The sequence below is a fragment of the Neovison vison genome, chromosome 5 (assembly GCF_020171115.1).
Source record: "Neovison vison isolate M4711 chromosome 5, ASM_NN_V1, whole genome shotgun sequence".
Classification (NCBI taxonomy): Eukaryota; Metazoa; Chordata; class Mammalia; order Carnivora; family Mustelidae; genus Neogale; species Neogale vison.
In genome coordinates this window covers 165,125,469-165,141,399 of record NC_058095.1, presented here as the reverse complement: position 1 = coordinate 165,141,399, position 15,931 = coordinate 165,125,469, and the positions used below count along the sequence as shown (strand labels likewise).

The following is a 15,931-nucleotide window of genomic DNA, read 5'->3' as shown; positions in this document are numbered from 1 at the left end:
CACAGAACAGTCTCCCGATCTCTTAACTCCTGCCGGGCTCCAGTGAGCGGGCCAGCGGCCTGGGCCAGCTCCCTCACAGACTGCAGGGCTTCTGGTCTTCTCCGCCAAGAAGCCTGCAGGAAGCCTGTCCTCTCCGGAGGGCAACCTTCCCGGACTCACCCTACAGGACCGGTTCGGCCGGCGATGCGCTCCCGGCCTCTTCTCTACGAGCCCGACCCCAGGCGGGCGAGAACTAGCCCAAGGCTAGGGGCGGTAAGGCCGCAGGCGCAGAGCGGACCCCATGCACCGTGACCGGGAGTTCCCAGGAGAAGAGCCCGACTTCGGGAGCTACAGCACCGCTCCGCGACCGGGAAAACCAGAGCGAACCGGGAGAAAACAGGGGTTTCCAGAGAGCGGCCCCGGGAAACCGTATGCGGCGCGGGGGAGCCCAGTGTCAGAATCTCGCCCGGCGCGGAAAGGACGCCCCGCCCGGGTCGCTCCCCCAGCAGAGCTTAGCCTGTCTCTACCCTAAACGCCCAGCGTTCGCGTAAAACCACCTAATTTCTGGCTGGAAAAGGGAGTGAGGCTGGGAGTGTCTGCCCGGCTCGTCTTGACCACCGCTGGGAACCGCGAGGGCCTGACCCAGACCCGGACGCGGGTCCCCGGGGACCGCCTGAAAGCAGCGTCCGAGCGGCGGCGGGGACCGAGGACTCGGACGGCAGCTGCCAACGCGGTCGCCAGCGCGGGCCTCCCTCCGGGCTCTGCTCTCACAGGCGAGGGCCCGGCTGGGGGCAGCGCACGGCGGCTCCTCCCCGGCCTGGGGCCGCGCTCCCACCCCGGGGGGCCTCGGAGCGCCGCGGCGGCGGCCCGCGCCCCGCCCCCGCCCGCCGCCCCGCCCGGGCCGCGCCCCGCTCACCTCCAGGCGCAGGGAGGCCCCGCAGGCGCGCAGGAACTCGCGGATGTTGCTCAGGCACTCGCTCTCGCTCCGCGGCTCCGGATACACCTGCAACACAGAGCACAGGCGCTGAGCGGCGGCGCGCGGGCCGCGGACGCCACCCGCGGCAGCCCCGGCCGCGGGCCCCGCGCGAGAGGGCGCGGACGGGCGGCCCCGGCGGCCCGGAGCGACCCCGGCCGCCCCTGACGCCCGCCCGCCCGGCCGCCGCCTCTCCTCACCCTCTTTCCTTCCTCTGGGCTGCACCAATCTCGGGCCCCTGCCCTCTCCCGGAAGTGGGCCGCCGCCGGCAGTGACGTCTTCAGACCGCGCCCCGGCCGCCCGGCGCGCCGCCCTTCCGGCCCCGCCCACCCCGGGGCCGCCGCCGCCTCCGCGCGGCCCCCGATCCTCGTCCTCCGACAGGGTCCGCCCGGCCCGGCGCGCAGGCTTCCCCCGGCAGCCGGTCCTCGGGCCCGTGGCGTGGACGCCGCCCGCCCACCTCCCGCGGACGGGGGAGAGCCCGGCCCCCGCGGTGAGCCAGCCCGGGAGGGGCAGGAGGGGACCCGCCCCGGGCTGCGGCCGCGGACCGAGCCTCCTGCCGGGGCCGTGGGAAGTGCCCGGCGCGGACGGCGCGCGTGTTGGGGTGGACGCGCCGCGTTCGCTCCCGCACGCCCGCGTGCCCCGAGTGCCTCGTTAGTGCTTGGCCCGACGGCGAGGCCAGCGGCGGGACAGCGGCCGCCGCACGGCCCGGGAGCTTCGAGCGCGGCTCCCGCGGGCCGCCCGCGGCTTCGGTCACGGAGGACCTGCCGCTGACAGCCTCCGCGGGCAGCAGGGGTCGGGAGGGCCGCGCGCCGTAGCGCCGGACGGGCGGCGGAGGCGCGCCGAGACCCCGCCAGCAGCAGCCGACGCCCAGCGGAAGCCTCGGTTTCGGGAGGTGCCCCAGGGCGGCGTCCGGCCCTCGGGCGGGAGGATGTCCCCGCGCTTTCGTCCTCCCCAGGGAGCCCACAGGGCTGCTCTGGTTCGCTTCCAGGAGCTCCGGCCTTTCGAAAGCTTGAATCCTACCCAAAACCGGTGTGTGGGGAGCTGTGAAGACGACAAAAATCGGACTCTTCCCTACAATTTGAAAAGTCTTGGAAGAAATTGCCAACATGGTTCCTCCAAATTGAAGTTGTTTTGTGTGTCCAGTGAACGGCTGAACCCATGCTGCTTCCTCGTCCCCTGCTTGCTCTGTAAGAGAATCCTGGAAAAGCGCCTACGAATATGTAGTGAAAATCCCTCATGGTATCAAATACTGGCTAAGTTTCCATTTCGGATGTCCTAATGACATCTGAAACTGCTAAGCATCCTTCTAAAAATGTTCAGGACACTCCAGATACAATAGAAATACAAAATCCAATCAGTCTTCAAGAATTATCGACAAGCTCTTATTTAAAAGTCAGAAATTTTACATTCTTTTCTCCTTCAACTCACTTCCATTCCACGTCCCCCAACAAAACAGCATCCTAAACTAATATATTTTTATACTAAAAATTTTAACTTTTTTTTTGCAAGACACCCATATAAATACAGTCCATCCTTGTTCACGGATTCTGTGCAAATTCACCCACACAATAAAATTTGTAACCTCAGATCAGTACTTGTGGCTCTTTCTCATTTGCAGACACGTGCAGAGCAGTGAAAAATCTGAACAGCCTTTACACACACATTCCTAGCTGAACTTAAACAAGGCCATGCTCTGCCACCTTATTTCAGCTGGCAATGTAAGCCGATATCCTTTGCACAGTCTACTGAAACCACGTTTCTCACATTTTTTATGCTATTTGTTGATTTTATTGTTTTAAATGGCCCCTGGATGTACTGCTAAGGCGCTGTCTAGTGCTCCGAAGCGCAAGAAGCCTGTAATGTGCCTTACAGAGAAAATATGTGTGTTAGGTAAGCTCCGTTCAGGCCTGAGTTACAGTGCTGTTGGCCGTGAATTCAATGTGAGCGAATCAACAATACGGTACATCCAGAAAAAGGAAGAGGACATCCGTGGATCTGTGCGCGAGGCCACTCCAGAAAGTGCTAAAGTAACATCGATTATGCGTGATGCAGCTTTGGAAAAGATGGAAAAGCAGCTAAATTTGTGGATTCAGGAGATGACAACCAAGAAAAAGAGCATAGTAGACAGTGTTGTCGTGAGGCTGAAAGCCAAGGAAATTTATAGTCTTGTTACCCAAGGTCGGGCAAAGGTTAAAGCCTTCTCAGCCAGCGCAGGCTGGCTTGCATGTTTCAAAAGGCGATACCACATGAAAAACATTAAACTTGCAGGCAAGGCAGGTCCTGCAGATCAAGAAGCTGCAGAAGAATTTAAAAAGCATCTGCTAAGCCTTATACATGAGAAGGGTTATATGGAAGAGGAGATTTTCAATGCTGACGAGACAGGCTTGTTTTACAAGAACGTCGGCAAACAAACCTATATAATGCAAATGGCCTCCAAGGTTCCTGGCTTTAAATCATTCAAAGACCATGCAACCTTGCTCCTGTGTGCCAATGCCAAGGGTGACTTTAAGTGCAAACCCCTAATGGTACACAGAGCCCAAAACCCATGGGCACTTAGAGGGAAGAAGCTAAACCGTATGTCGGTCCACTGGAGGTGGAACAAAAAAGCGTGGATGGCATCCGAAATATTCTGGGACTGGTTCCACAACTGCTTCACCCCAGAAGCTGAATGCTATCTCCACAGCAAAAACCTTGCATTCAGGATTTTATTAATTTTGGATAATGCCCTAGTTCATTGCCACGAGGAACTTAAAAATGCCCGCCCCAACATAGAAGTTCTCTTCATGCCCCCAAACACTGCCTCTCTCATCCAACCCCTCAATCAGGGCATAATAAAAGCTTTCAAGGCTCACGACACCAGGAAGCTTTACAGCAAGGCTTTTGAGGCTCTCGACGCCCGTGAGGAAACCACCATGATGGACTACTGGAAATCCGTCAGCACACGCATCGTCATAGATCACGTCAGCACCGTCTAGGACAGCAGCAAGCAGGCTACTATTCATACCTGTTGGGACAATGTTTGGCCCGACTGCGTGAAAAATTTTGAAGGCTTTGAAGGTGTTACAGAAAATATAAAGAACAGTGTTGAAAACATAATGCATATTGCACAGCAGATAAGTGGAGAGGGCTTCAGAGACATGAGGGAGGGAGACGTGGAGGAAATTTTGGCAGAAATGGCAGTAGAACCCACCAAGAAAGATCTGGACGAGATGGCAAAGCCTGGCACTGGTGTCCACGATGATGACGATGGCAACGAAAGTCAGCCCAAGACTCCAAGAATTGTCCCTCTCACAGCAGCCAAAATATCAGAATGAAATTCTGCCCTGGGAAAAAATTTTAATGATCTGGAAGAGTGTGACCCTGTGCTGGAATGCAGCCTCACATTTTGGCGCCTGACCTTCACTGCATTCGTCCCTTATGCTGAAACACTTAAAGATTTGAGGTGAAAAGCCAAGAAGACAAGGCTGAAGGAATTTTTCAAGCCAGTCTGGGAGGGAACGTTGCTGACACCATCACAAAGTGAAAGCCAAAGTCCTGGGGTGGATCCCCCATGCCAGCCTCACTGACACATTCCTCTTCTGCCAAGTAAGTCACACACTCTCCTTTGGTTTTCCAAGGGGCAGGTCAAGGTCACGAGGTTTAACCACACTGCCCTCTGCCCCATCACAGAGTAAGCTCCACCACAAGTCAGGTCTTCATTAATGTTTTCACAGGATTCCAAGTGTTCTGTCTTGGTGGAATGCTTTCCTTCGTGACTGTCCTGTGCGGCGTAGAGTGTGTATGTGTGTGCTGTGTGCACGCCATGTGCAGCTGAACAGGAGAGGCCGTCACTGCATGGTGCTGTACCTGAGATAGTGTTTCCTTATGAAGAAACAGTTATTTGTAAGGAACATATATTAAATAAGCGGTCTTCACATACAAATACCACTAAAACAAGATCACGTGTCGACTGGTAGACAAAGTGTTGTGATCTGAACTCCGAGGAAACCAACCCTGCACTTCCCCAGGAACAGTGGCTCAGCAGTTGCTAGCTCAGTGCTCACCTGACTGCAGGACAGCTTCCAGTCACAAAAGTCAGGTCTAATCTGTTTCCGTTGTGTAGTGGTTATCACGGTCACCTAACACACAAGTCAGCTCTGCCTTTAAGATAACTAAGCCGTCAAGATCCAATGGTCACAATTTTTCTTCCAAAGAAACAACTGGTATGAGCCCATCAACAATAGGAACAATATGTTAACGGTTTTTGAGGAAAATTATCAAATGTAAAATGTAAAACTTTACCTGGAAATGTGTATCTTAATGAGATGTAGAGGGTTTCTTTAGTCCATTTACTCATGGACAGCTATCCCTTACTACTAGAAAGAAAGAGAGTCCAGCATTAATTCTCTTCCTGTCTTGGGCGTTGTTTTTGCAAATGCTGAGAAACCTCATTCCTAAAAATAAGTAAATAAAAAATGGAAGGAGCTTTGTTATTTTGTAACTTCATTCTTTGAAGCCTTCTGAATTACATAGCCAAAGTCCAGATATAATCAATCATCAGTAAAATTTTGAAAGCCTCCGTTAGCAGCATGATTAGGGTCTCCTTGCCGTCTCTCTGAAAGTGATCAGGTAGAAACCTCTGAGCTGCAAAATTCCAGACTTTAAACCCTCTGCTTCTCAACACCAGGGGTATTTGTCTGTTGGTTACACAGCTGGAAGGTTTTCCATCTTGCAGCAATGTGCCTCAGAGAGACGCGTGAGTGAATGGTCTGCCTTTTTACATGAAGTGGGAGAAGGGGGTGTTGGGACGGCTCAGAGAGCTTGTGGCCTTCCCTGATCTCGGGCACCTTCTCAGAGAAGTGAGTTGTGCAAGTTGAGCCACTGGAGATGAACTGTTTTAAAAGTCTCCCCATGTGTGCACATGGGGGCATGACGCTAGCCTGTTCCATGGATACTGCACCTCAAACAACATACCTGTTTGGAAAACTATAATGTAAAAGGGTCGAAACTCTATAGTAAGTACTGCCTCACCCTATAACACACATGCTGACCTTGGACAAGTCAGATGAGCCCTCTGGGTCTACACCTTTATCCTCAGTTTAAGGCTCAGTCTTTCTCACAGAGCTGTTGGGAAGACAAGCTAATTCAACAAGTCTAGTTTTTGAGCAACAAGAACAGCAACTAGTCTAGTTTCTATGCCAGACCTTGTCACAGGTACCGTGACTGCAAAGAGAGACAGGGCCCTGCCCTGCATGGGCCAGGGAAGAATCCCACACAACATGGACAGTGGACAATGGAAGCACAGAATAGAGCATAAATACTGTGGACGTAGGGGAAGGCCAGAGGCCTAAGCAACAAAATGGACATCGGAGTTGGAGCGGAAAGGCGGAGACAGATGGACTGCATTTTCAAGGGTGTGACGTTTGAGAAGCCGCCGGTGTTTTCTGGGGTGGTGGGAAATTGGCCGTCGAGGTCATGGGTAAGACTGCAGGGGGAGAACTAAACCAGAGATGCAAAAGAAGACACCCCCCCGCGCCCCTGCATGCCTCACTGGAGAAGCTCTATGAGCGACAGCACGTGAACAAGTCATCAGGTAAACGCAAGTTAAAACCGCAGGTAACACTCTGCACCCACCAGAATGGATAACATGGGAAAGGCGGACACTGTCAAGTGTCCACAAGGATGGAAAGCCATTGGCATCCAATACCTGACTAGTGGGAGTGGGAAAGCATACACACAGGAAACCATCAGTCTTTCAAGAAGTTAAACTTACATAAGCCGCCCGCCCCGCCCCCTGCCAGCGAGTCTTCCCCTAGGCATTTACCCAAGAAAGATGAAAACACGTCCACAAAAAGCTGTGTGTAAGAATGTGCACAGGGCACCTGGGTGGCCCAGTCTGTTAGGGACCTGGTTCTTGTTCTTGACTCAAGCCATGATCTCAGGTTCTGAGATCAAGCCCTGTGTCAGGTTAGGGCATGGAGCCCACTTAAGATTCTCTCTCTAGGGGCCCCTGGGTGGCTCAGTGGGTTAAAGCCTCTGCCTTCAGCTGGGGTCATGATCCCAAGGTCATGGGATCGAGCTCCACATCAGGCTCTCTGCTTAGCAGGGAGCCTGCTTCCTCCTCTCTCTCACTCTCTGCCTACTTGTGATCTCCATGTCTGTCAAATAAATAAACAAAATCTTAAAAAAAAAAATTCTTGGGCGCCTGGGTGGCTCAGTGGGTTAAGCCGCTGCCTTCGGCTCGGGTCATGATCTCAGGGTCCTGGGATCGAGTCCTGCATCAGGCTCTCTGCTCAGCGCTGAGCCTGCTTCCTCCTCTCTCTCTCCCTGCTTCTCTGCCTACTTGTGATTTCTCTCTGTCAAATAAATAAATAAATAAAATCTTTAAAAAAAATTCTCTCTCTCTCTCCCTCTGCCTTCCCCACAAAAAAGAATTCACACAGCAGCTTTACATATAATCACCAACATCTCCACAACCCGAAGTCAAGCACTCCTCTGCTCTCTCTAGTGGCTACTTTTCAATGACCAACAATATCCCAATCCAGCCCCCAAAAATCCTGTCCCAAATTTCCCACAGCAATTAACTTCAGGTCTTTCCATCAAGAACTCTAATCAGTCAAAGGCACGGACAGTCCCAAAACTGTTGTGACTTTCCTTGGAAATACACCCTTTGTACTCAATATTTGATAAAGGATGTGTCAGGAGTCCTGAGACTTTGCAATAAACTACATCACAGCCATGATACGGTCGTACTTCAGAGACTTCCAGAGCTGTCCAGTTTCCTCCTTCTCTTCTCTCTCTCTCCATGCTGGGAACAACCAGCTGGCCACCCTCGGTCCAAAAAAAGTGTCAGCTTGGGCAGCCAGCTGACTTCACTGGAAGCGTTTAGCAGGTCTGAGTTTACAAAACTTCATGGGAAAGAACAGGTACTTGTAGCAAGGCAGCTAATTCAGACAGGTTCCATGCATGGCAACAACTGAGATCAAGAGTAGAGAATATGACCACGGGCATGCTATCTGGTTAACGCGCTAACTACCCACGATCGTAGTTCCCAGAGATTCTGACTGAGTACGTTTGAAGTAAAGTCCAGAAGTTGGGGGCAAGGGGTCTCTGGGATGCCCCATCCAACTGGCTTTCAGCCAAGTCTGGAACACAGATATCCTATAACTCAGTGATTCTCAAACACAATGCGAGCGTCAGAACACCCAGAGTACCATCACTACACCCTGCCAGAGTTGGATCCCTCGGTGTGCGGTGGAACCCAAGGCTGTGGACTTCTGGCATCCTAGGAGATGCTGAAGGTACCAGGACCATACTCCAAGAACTAGTGGCAGATGCCAGCTGAACCATTAATCAAGAAATATTCGTATTCCCCCCACTGAGATATCAAATTCCAAACCCCAGAACAGAGGTCTTGGGGTCTCTGCCATCAACAGTCTCATCACCATGGCTACAAAGAGCTACGCTTCCCCGTAGCCAGACGTGCTTGCGCACACCCTCTCTCCTCTTTTAGACATGAGTCTCCCAAGTGCAGGGGCCCTAGGCATCCTCCATTACCCAGTCAGCCTACTGCCCCCTCGGGTCCCCCAACTCACAGAGCTGGCAGAGGACCTTAGCACAGAAAGGCTCAGAGAACACTGGAGGCAGTTCTGTTCTTCACCGACGAGGAAGTGGGGACTGCAGAAACATAACCTGCCCCAGGGCTTGCAGCCTGCCCCCTGCACCAGCCCGCTCCAGGAGGCAGGCCTCTGGGCACTGCAGCCACCAGGCTCCCCTGCTCTCCCTCCTCGGGTGCTCGGCTGGTCAGAAGCCCAAGCAGGGACTAGGTGCCACCGTGACGTGCTGGAGCTTCTCCCAGGAGCTGACCCCATGCTCCCCAGCCGAGCTCTGCATTCAGAAACACCACATGGGTCACTGGAACCGGCCACGGTACAAGTATTTACACCACAGAAACGGGCAGACGCTACAACTCAGGGCTCCGCAATACAGGGAGCCACTGTTAAGCCTTTACACAGCACTGGCTGTGCTCCTTGACCATAGTCAACCGCTCCTGGTGGGAGCTCCCAGCGGCTCCCATAACCCACCTCCCCTGCCTTCTCCTGCAGGCTGAAGGGAGCTCATGGCTTTCTAGGGTGCCTCCACTTCTCTTCGTGGCTGTCCTCACCCCTGCCCACATTTTGTCAACACCCTCTGCAGTAAACTCTTCAGCCACCTCTGCCTAGTGTGCCCACCATTTGCTGCTGGGACCCTAACCCAGTGAACTAAAAATAGAACAGCCTGTGACAGCAGCAGATGGGAAACAATTCAGAGAAGGGACTGAGTCAATTGCAGCATACTGTACTTCCACAAACAGAGCACCGCCCCCCGATTCTTTCAAAAGGCAGCAGCTTTAATTACTGATCTATCATGACCTCCTAGTTACACTAAGTGGGGAAAAGGAACATGGGGAATGTATGCATAACGTCCTACCTTTAATGAAAAAAAAAGAGGAGGCAAGAAAAAAATATACATGGGTGCTTAGAAAAGCATGAAATTTCTCTGGAAGCACACACCAGACACCTTGAACAAGGGTTGCCTCAACAAAAGGAACGGGGGGCCTGGAGGTCAGGGGAAGGGAAACTTGCTTTTCACTTTATACTTTTTTGTGCCCTGTGAATTTTATACCACATAAGTATTGTTAATACAGTTTTTTTTTTTAAGAAGAGGAAGGTAAACACTCCAAACTAGTGTTCTCCTCAGGCCAAGATGCCTTCCCCATTACAAAACAGTCCTTGGAGAGCCCAGCTGCCAATGGGTTGGAGTCCTTGTACAACCCCCCCCCTCCAGACAAACACAACCCTCGTGGAGGTGCAATGCCATGGTTAAAACCCTCAGGTCTCCTTGATTAGCACTTCACGGGTCCTCCAATTCTAAATACCCAGTAGCCTCCATTTTCATTAGACTGCTCTTCTAGAGCATTCTGTGCTCCTTCTATTGCCAGTGATGCTCAGCGGAGTGAAAGTACAGGTGGTCAGGGCTCGCCTGCCAGCCTACTGGGCATCTCTTCCTCCAAACCCACTGGAAAACAAAGAAGCATCACGTTGAAATTAAGAACTTGATCACCAAATACCCAATAAGTAAACCATCTCCCAGAAATGTGTAGCCTAGGATTAGATGTGGCTTACTGAAGGAAAAAAATTAAGCCTTTAATAAAGTATATTTTTCTTTTGCTCTCCTTCAACATCTCCCAAAGCCCAATTCTTGTGCAGGGGCTACGGTCATCTGGGAAAAAATAAAATGTGCTCCATTAGTGTGAAACCAGCCAAAATAAAAGGCAAAAACAAATATGAATGTACCAAATCCCCAGTTCCCTAACGACATTCATATATCCCAGGCACGCAGACTCTCAAGAAGACCAGCAAGACTGCACAGCTTAAATTAACTCGTGAGTCCCCTGAGGCTTGCTTTCCACCAACTCCAGAAGCACATTTTTAGACCTCAGAGATGGTGGCATCCGTCCAAGATTCCCGCCAATGCCAAAAATGGATTTGAAGAAATATGAACATAAAACATTCATCAGATAACCTAGAATAAATTTCTGAAGCGGCATTTTCTTCCCTCCATAATGGTAGATCCGTACAGGCAGGTGTGTGGCACGAGAGCGGTCTGGGAAACAGTGTGTGCTCTGTTTGGCTGCGATTCGGACCCCGGGGGAGCAGAGGTGCCGGGGACGAGCCGTTGTGAGTTCATGTCTCATTACATTCTATAAGCAGATGCCATTTTTTTAGGCCTTTGAAGAATCTTGATACAGGAAAGCAGAAAAGAACAAAATCATAAAATAATGAATTGGGCCTTGTAATCAGAGATTTTTTGCATCTCAAGTTTTCAGTGTTTCATATGGAAGATTCTTTCTTTTCTCTTATCCTCCTGCTCGTGGCCTGCTGAGAACAACCCACGAATTACGATGCAGCATCTTGCAAACCTTGCAAACGGCTTGGCTTTATTCTTCAGCTTCGTTTCTGTATTGTTTCCGACCCTTTGGCGTCCATTTCCTCTCTTGCCAAACACGTTTCAGAATGGTTGGTGATACCTTCTGTTGTGATAACTTTGTCTGTTAGTGGAAAAGCCTGTGAAGAAGTTGGTGGCCTCTGATACAAACGTGCTAAATAAATCCAAATTGGGTACTTGCTGTATATCCTTGTAATATCAGTGCAGTAAGTAGGTCTGAAAACCCACTAGGACAGAAGGAATCCCACCACCTCCCACCCCTGCTCTGAGAGCCCACGCATTCTGCTCTCTGAATGGGGCCACTAGTGGCAGCTCAGTCGGCCAGTTCTGCTCCTTGCCTCAACCTCAGCCCTACCTTGGACCAAAGACACCTCAGGCTAGAATGTCCTCTCCCATTCCTGCAGCCACCAGTGGCATTCCACTGTTTAAATCTGTATTCTCAGATGTCCCGGAGAGTTTTTATGTTTGCCCTGCTGTTCCCCGTTTGTTTTGCCTTAGCTACTCATACTTGCTTCTGAGGTAGCCTTCTGAATGCCCCTACCCGCACACAGCCAAATGGAAGGGCCATGGTGGGAGCTACAGAGCAGTGCACGGCCTTGTGCCCTTCCCTCCCAGCTAAGGAATCTGTCTTTCATTTTTAAACTGCTTGAGAAGCTGCCTTTGAGGCAAATGAAAGCCTCAGAGACAGAAGTCTGGACACTGACCACCTGAGAACACACACTATTTTAATCCACTTGATAGCATGTGGGAGGCTTGAGGCATGCAGAGAGAGCTGGATGATTTTGGAAACTAGGAAGCTAAAGGGAGGCTTCATCAGAGGAAGAAACCCAACTAAAGGGATAGAAAACAGCTAAGGACCTGTGCTGGCCAGTGCTTCGCCATAAATAGCAGCTGAGACCCTCCCTAGAGGGAAAGGCCAGGCAAAGGAGAAGACTGCAGCCCGGCAGCCAGTTGAGAGTTTCCTGTTAACTGTGACTAATAAAAAGGTGATAAACAGATCATTAGTTTTCTCCTGAAACTCTTAAGTATCAGAGTATATGGGCAGCAGCTGTGAACAAGATGAGTTGTGTCTGTAGGTGGGAAATACATTTTCAAAAACTCACTTAGAAAAACTGACCTTCATTAATTAAAGATAAGGCTGCCAATGTATAATCAAGAACTCCATTCTTCCATATTACTATAACTGGAATATCTCCCTGCATATTTATAATCTGTGTGTCACATGACTCCTCTACTCAGAACCCCCCAAATCTCCCAGTATCCTCTGAGTAAAAGCCAAAGTCCTAAAGGAGAATGGAAGATAGGCCACAGACCAAAAGGAAGTATTTACATAAGACATACACAATCAAGGACTTGTACCCAAAATACACAAAGCATTCCTAACACTCAACAATAAGAAAACAGATGACCCAACTTAAAAATGGGCAAAAGACCTGAACAGACACCTCACTGAAGAAGAGAGACACGGACAGCAGGTAGGCATATGAAAAGATGCTCCACGCCCTATGTCATCAGGGAACTGCAAATTAAAGCAAGGAGAAACCACTGCACACCTGTTAGAATGGCCAGAATTCAACGCTGGCAACACCATTTGCTGGTGCGGATGTGGAGCAAGAGGAACTCTCCTTCACACCTGGTGAGAACGTAAAATGGTGCAGCCACTTGGGAAGACAGTTTGGTGGTTTCTAACCAAACTTAACATCATCTCACCATATGTAGCAATCTTGCTTCTTGGGTGAATCCGCTTCACTCAAAACCTGAAAACACATCCCTGGGAACCTGAGCACAGATATCTACACCAGCTTATCTGCCAACACCTGGACATCAACAACATGACCTTCAGTAGCAAATGTGTAAATGGACTGTGGTGCCTTGGAGAGTGGGAAACCATTCAGTGATAAAAAGAAATGATCTGCTAAGCCATAAAAGACTCAGAGGAAACTTAAATGCCTATTTCTAAAGCAGAGAAGCCAATCTGAAGAGGCTACATCCTATATGATTCCAATTCTATGGCATTCTGGAAAAGTCAAAACTATGGAGACAGTAGGATCAGTGGTTGCCAGGGGTTGGCAAAATGAACAGAGCATGGAGAATTTTCAGGGTAGTGAAATGACTCTGTATGACACTGTAACGGTGGACGTCTGTCCAAACCCACAGAGTGCACAACGAAGTGACCCTAATGTACATTGTGGACTTTACTTACTAATGTGTCAGCCCTCGTTCATCCTTAGTGATAAGCATACCGCAGGAGAGCAAAATGTTAACAGGGGAACGTGGGGGTATATGGGAATTCTCTGTACTTTCTGCTCAGTTTTCTGTAAACCTCAATTGCTCTAGAAAATAAAGCCTCTTAATTTTTTTTTAAGTCAAAGTCCTTATGATGTCTGAGTGAACCCTCCACAGTCTGCTCCCTTGTTCCCTCCTTGAACTCATCAGCCAGCTTCTCTCCCCTGGCTCACACTGGCCTCTGCTATTCCCAGAACTTGCGAGGAAGGCTCTTACCTTAGGACCTTTGCACAGGCTATTCCCCTTGCCTGAAATCCCATCTCACAGACATTCATATCACTCCTTTGCTCATATTCCTGGAGCCTTTGTTTAAATGCCACTTCTCAGGAACGTCTGCCCTAACTGCTGGTTCTCCCCAACCCCCCCTCCCATCTTGCTGCTTCTCTGCAAAGCACTTATCATGGTCTAACATGGTCCAACATGCTCTAACATGGTCCAACATGCTATGTAATCTACTTGTGTACCAAGCACATCCACAGAACGCTTCCTGCACTCAGAGAAGATGCGCCGTACACAGGGTTTTCGGTCCGCCGGGATAAAATGTCAACACGTGGCAGAGCCAAGCACTCAGTGCGCTCTTTGTTCAGTACCAGTGAAGGTGGGCAGTGCTGACAGAGTGCCTAGGACACAAAAGAAGGATCTTCGGTCAAACGTGAGAATCAAATACCTCAGACAGGAACTATTCTTAAAAACACTTGGAAGTGTAATCACCGCAGGCAGCATGATACAGAGAAATGAAAGACAGCCTTGGGTTTTCCTGGGAGTCTTAACCTTAACCCCTCCTGCTGTGACGGACAGGGGCACCCTGCCACCAGCTGAGCCTGGGGCCAGCCACCGGCCCCCTCTCCAGGGCTGCCCACATTCAGCATCCCAGGCTCCGTCTTCTCCCGTGTATGTGGGGGCATCAGTTAGCCGGGAGCTGCCCGGAGCCCCTCTCTGGTTTCAGCTCTCCTCTCTATCATGAAGGAAAATCGCTGGCCCCGCACTGGGTTCACCTTTCCCAGCCGGCCTGCTCCCTCGGGCCTCTCCAGGCTCCCACCGCCTGGTGCTCCGGGCAGCCGTCCGTAAGCCGCACGTGCAATAGGGCTGTCTCATAGTCATTTCCTAAGTGTCACAAAGGAGCCAAAACAAGCTGATGAAGACCTCATGGGAGTGTGACATTTCAGGGCGGTGGGGACAGCGGCGCAGGCAGAAGGAGGTGGAGGGGAGGGACAGGAATGAAGGCGGGCAGCCGCCCACCCGCAGCTGTGACTGTTTCCCGCCCGTGGTCCCTCCACGCTCCTGCCGGCGGTTTCCCCAGCCCGGGCGCCGCAGTCCCACAGATGAGGCTTCCTGTTCCCTGCTTCTGTCCTCCGTCCTGTCCCTCCACCGGGGAGCCCACCCAGCGAGTCTTTTTATCTGAGTCTTCATTTCTGTAATTTCCATTTATTTCTTTCCGTCAAGTCCTGTGTCTTTACTGAGATTTCCCATTTTTTCATTTGCTTCCAGAGAACCTGTCCTTGCCGTCTGAAGCCTTTTTAGGATGGCTGCTGAAAACCGCTGCTCCGCGATTCCGACGTCCTTTGCCAAAGGCCAGGCAGCCACTCAGGGGCACGTCAGCGATGGCATGTACGGAAGGAGCTGCCCGCGCCCAGGCTTGGGCTGGGGGCAGGTGTCAGCAACGGTCACCATTTTCTCCATCTGCACCAACCAAATGACTGGCTGGCTCCTTAACTGAAAAGCATAAACTGGAATTGGATCAAAGCATTCCCGGCGTCAGCTGAAGCCAGCAGGAGCCGCGGAGTCTCCTCCCGACCCTCCGAGAGCGAGGGGTCCCCGTTTAAGGACCACAGACCCACCACCCCTTAGAAGCAGCGTCAGGAGTCACAATCGGCCGAGCCCCTCACGGAACGGCACTCGGCCGCTAGGTTTGGATCAGGCCTCCCGGACTCCTGCCAGAGGCCATTCCCTAACGCCACAGCCCCGCAACACGGTGACTTCCTCTTCCCTTAACAGCCAGTGTCACGGGGGAGCCCTGCCTGGGTCTCTGCGTCTCTTTGTAGCTTTTAGTGACTTGCATGCTGTTTAGCCAAGGCTCCTCCTGACCCTAATTCAGGTGTTTCAAGGATGCCTCCCTCGGTGCCCCATTCAAGAAGCGGACTCATCAGTGCTCATACACACCTGTGAGCTTGCGCTCTTCTGTGTCTCTCGGTTTACCCAGGAATTTTCTAGATGCACAAAAACAGGTGGGGAATCCCATTTTTGAGATGAATTCCAACCGCCTCTTCCAACGCAAGGCGAGATTTCTTCCAACCTCTCTACCCCCACATTTCAAAAGCCCATAGGGAAGCAGCATGAGGTCTGTTCTGTCTCGAAGTGAAAGGCACCAGTTAGGGAACTTTGCAGGCACGAGGGGGTGGCCAGGATGGGCAGGCCACCAGTGTCCACCTGCAGAGGAGCCCCTCAGTGGTCACACCTCGGTCTCCTGTCTTCTTAGAGGGCCCTGCAGATAATCGGGCTGGTCTGAGTTACGGTGTGGCCGGGCTGATGAGCTCAGGGGGCTGTCGGTGTTTCTCCCACGTGGTCCCCTGGACCACCAGCAGCAGCATGACCTCAGAACCTGTCAAACGCAAATTCTCAAACCCAGCCAGGCCCAGGACATCAGGAACTCCGAGGTGGAGCCCAGCAAGCTGTTTTCACCAGCCATCTGGTGGTTCCGCTGACCCTCAAATGTAAGACCCACATAGC

The 15,931-nt window shown here is 51.6% G+C and overlaps 1 protein-coding gene across 3 annotated transcripts in view; it reads right to left on the bottom strand.

Annotated features, from left to right (window-relative positions):
- Positions 1–15,931, bottom strand: part of ARHGEF7 (Rho guanine nucleotide exchange factor 7) — a 119,658-nt gene that overhangs the window by 90,826 nt on the left and 12,901 nt on the right. For 2 of the 3 annotated variants that reach the window (XM_044250126.1, XM_044250123.1), the window contains exon 2: positions 896–982. In XM_044250126.1, the coding sequence (XP_044106061.1) occupies positions 896–982 (87 nt within the window). Of the gene's footprint in view, positions 1–895; positions 983–1,152; positions 1,205–15,931 lie in introns of those variants that run through there. The other variant, XM_044250125.1, reaches the window with a different exon arrangement.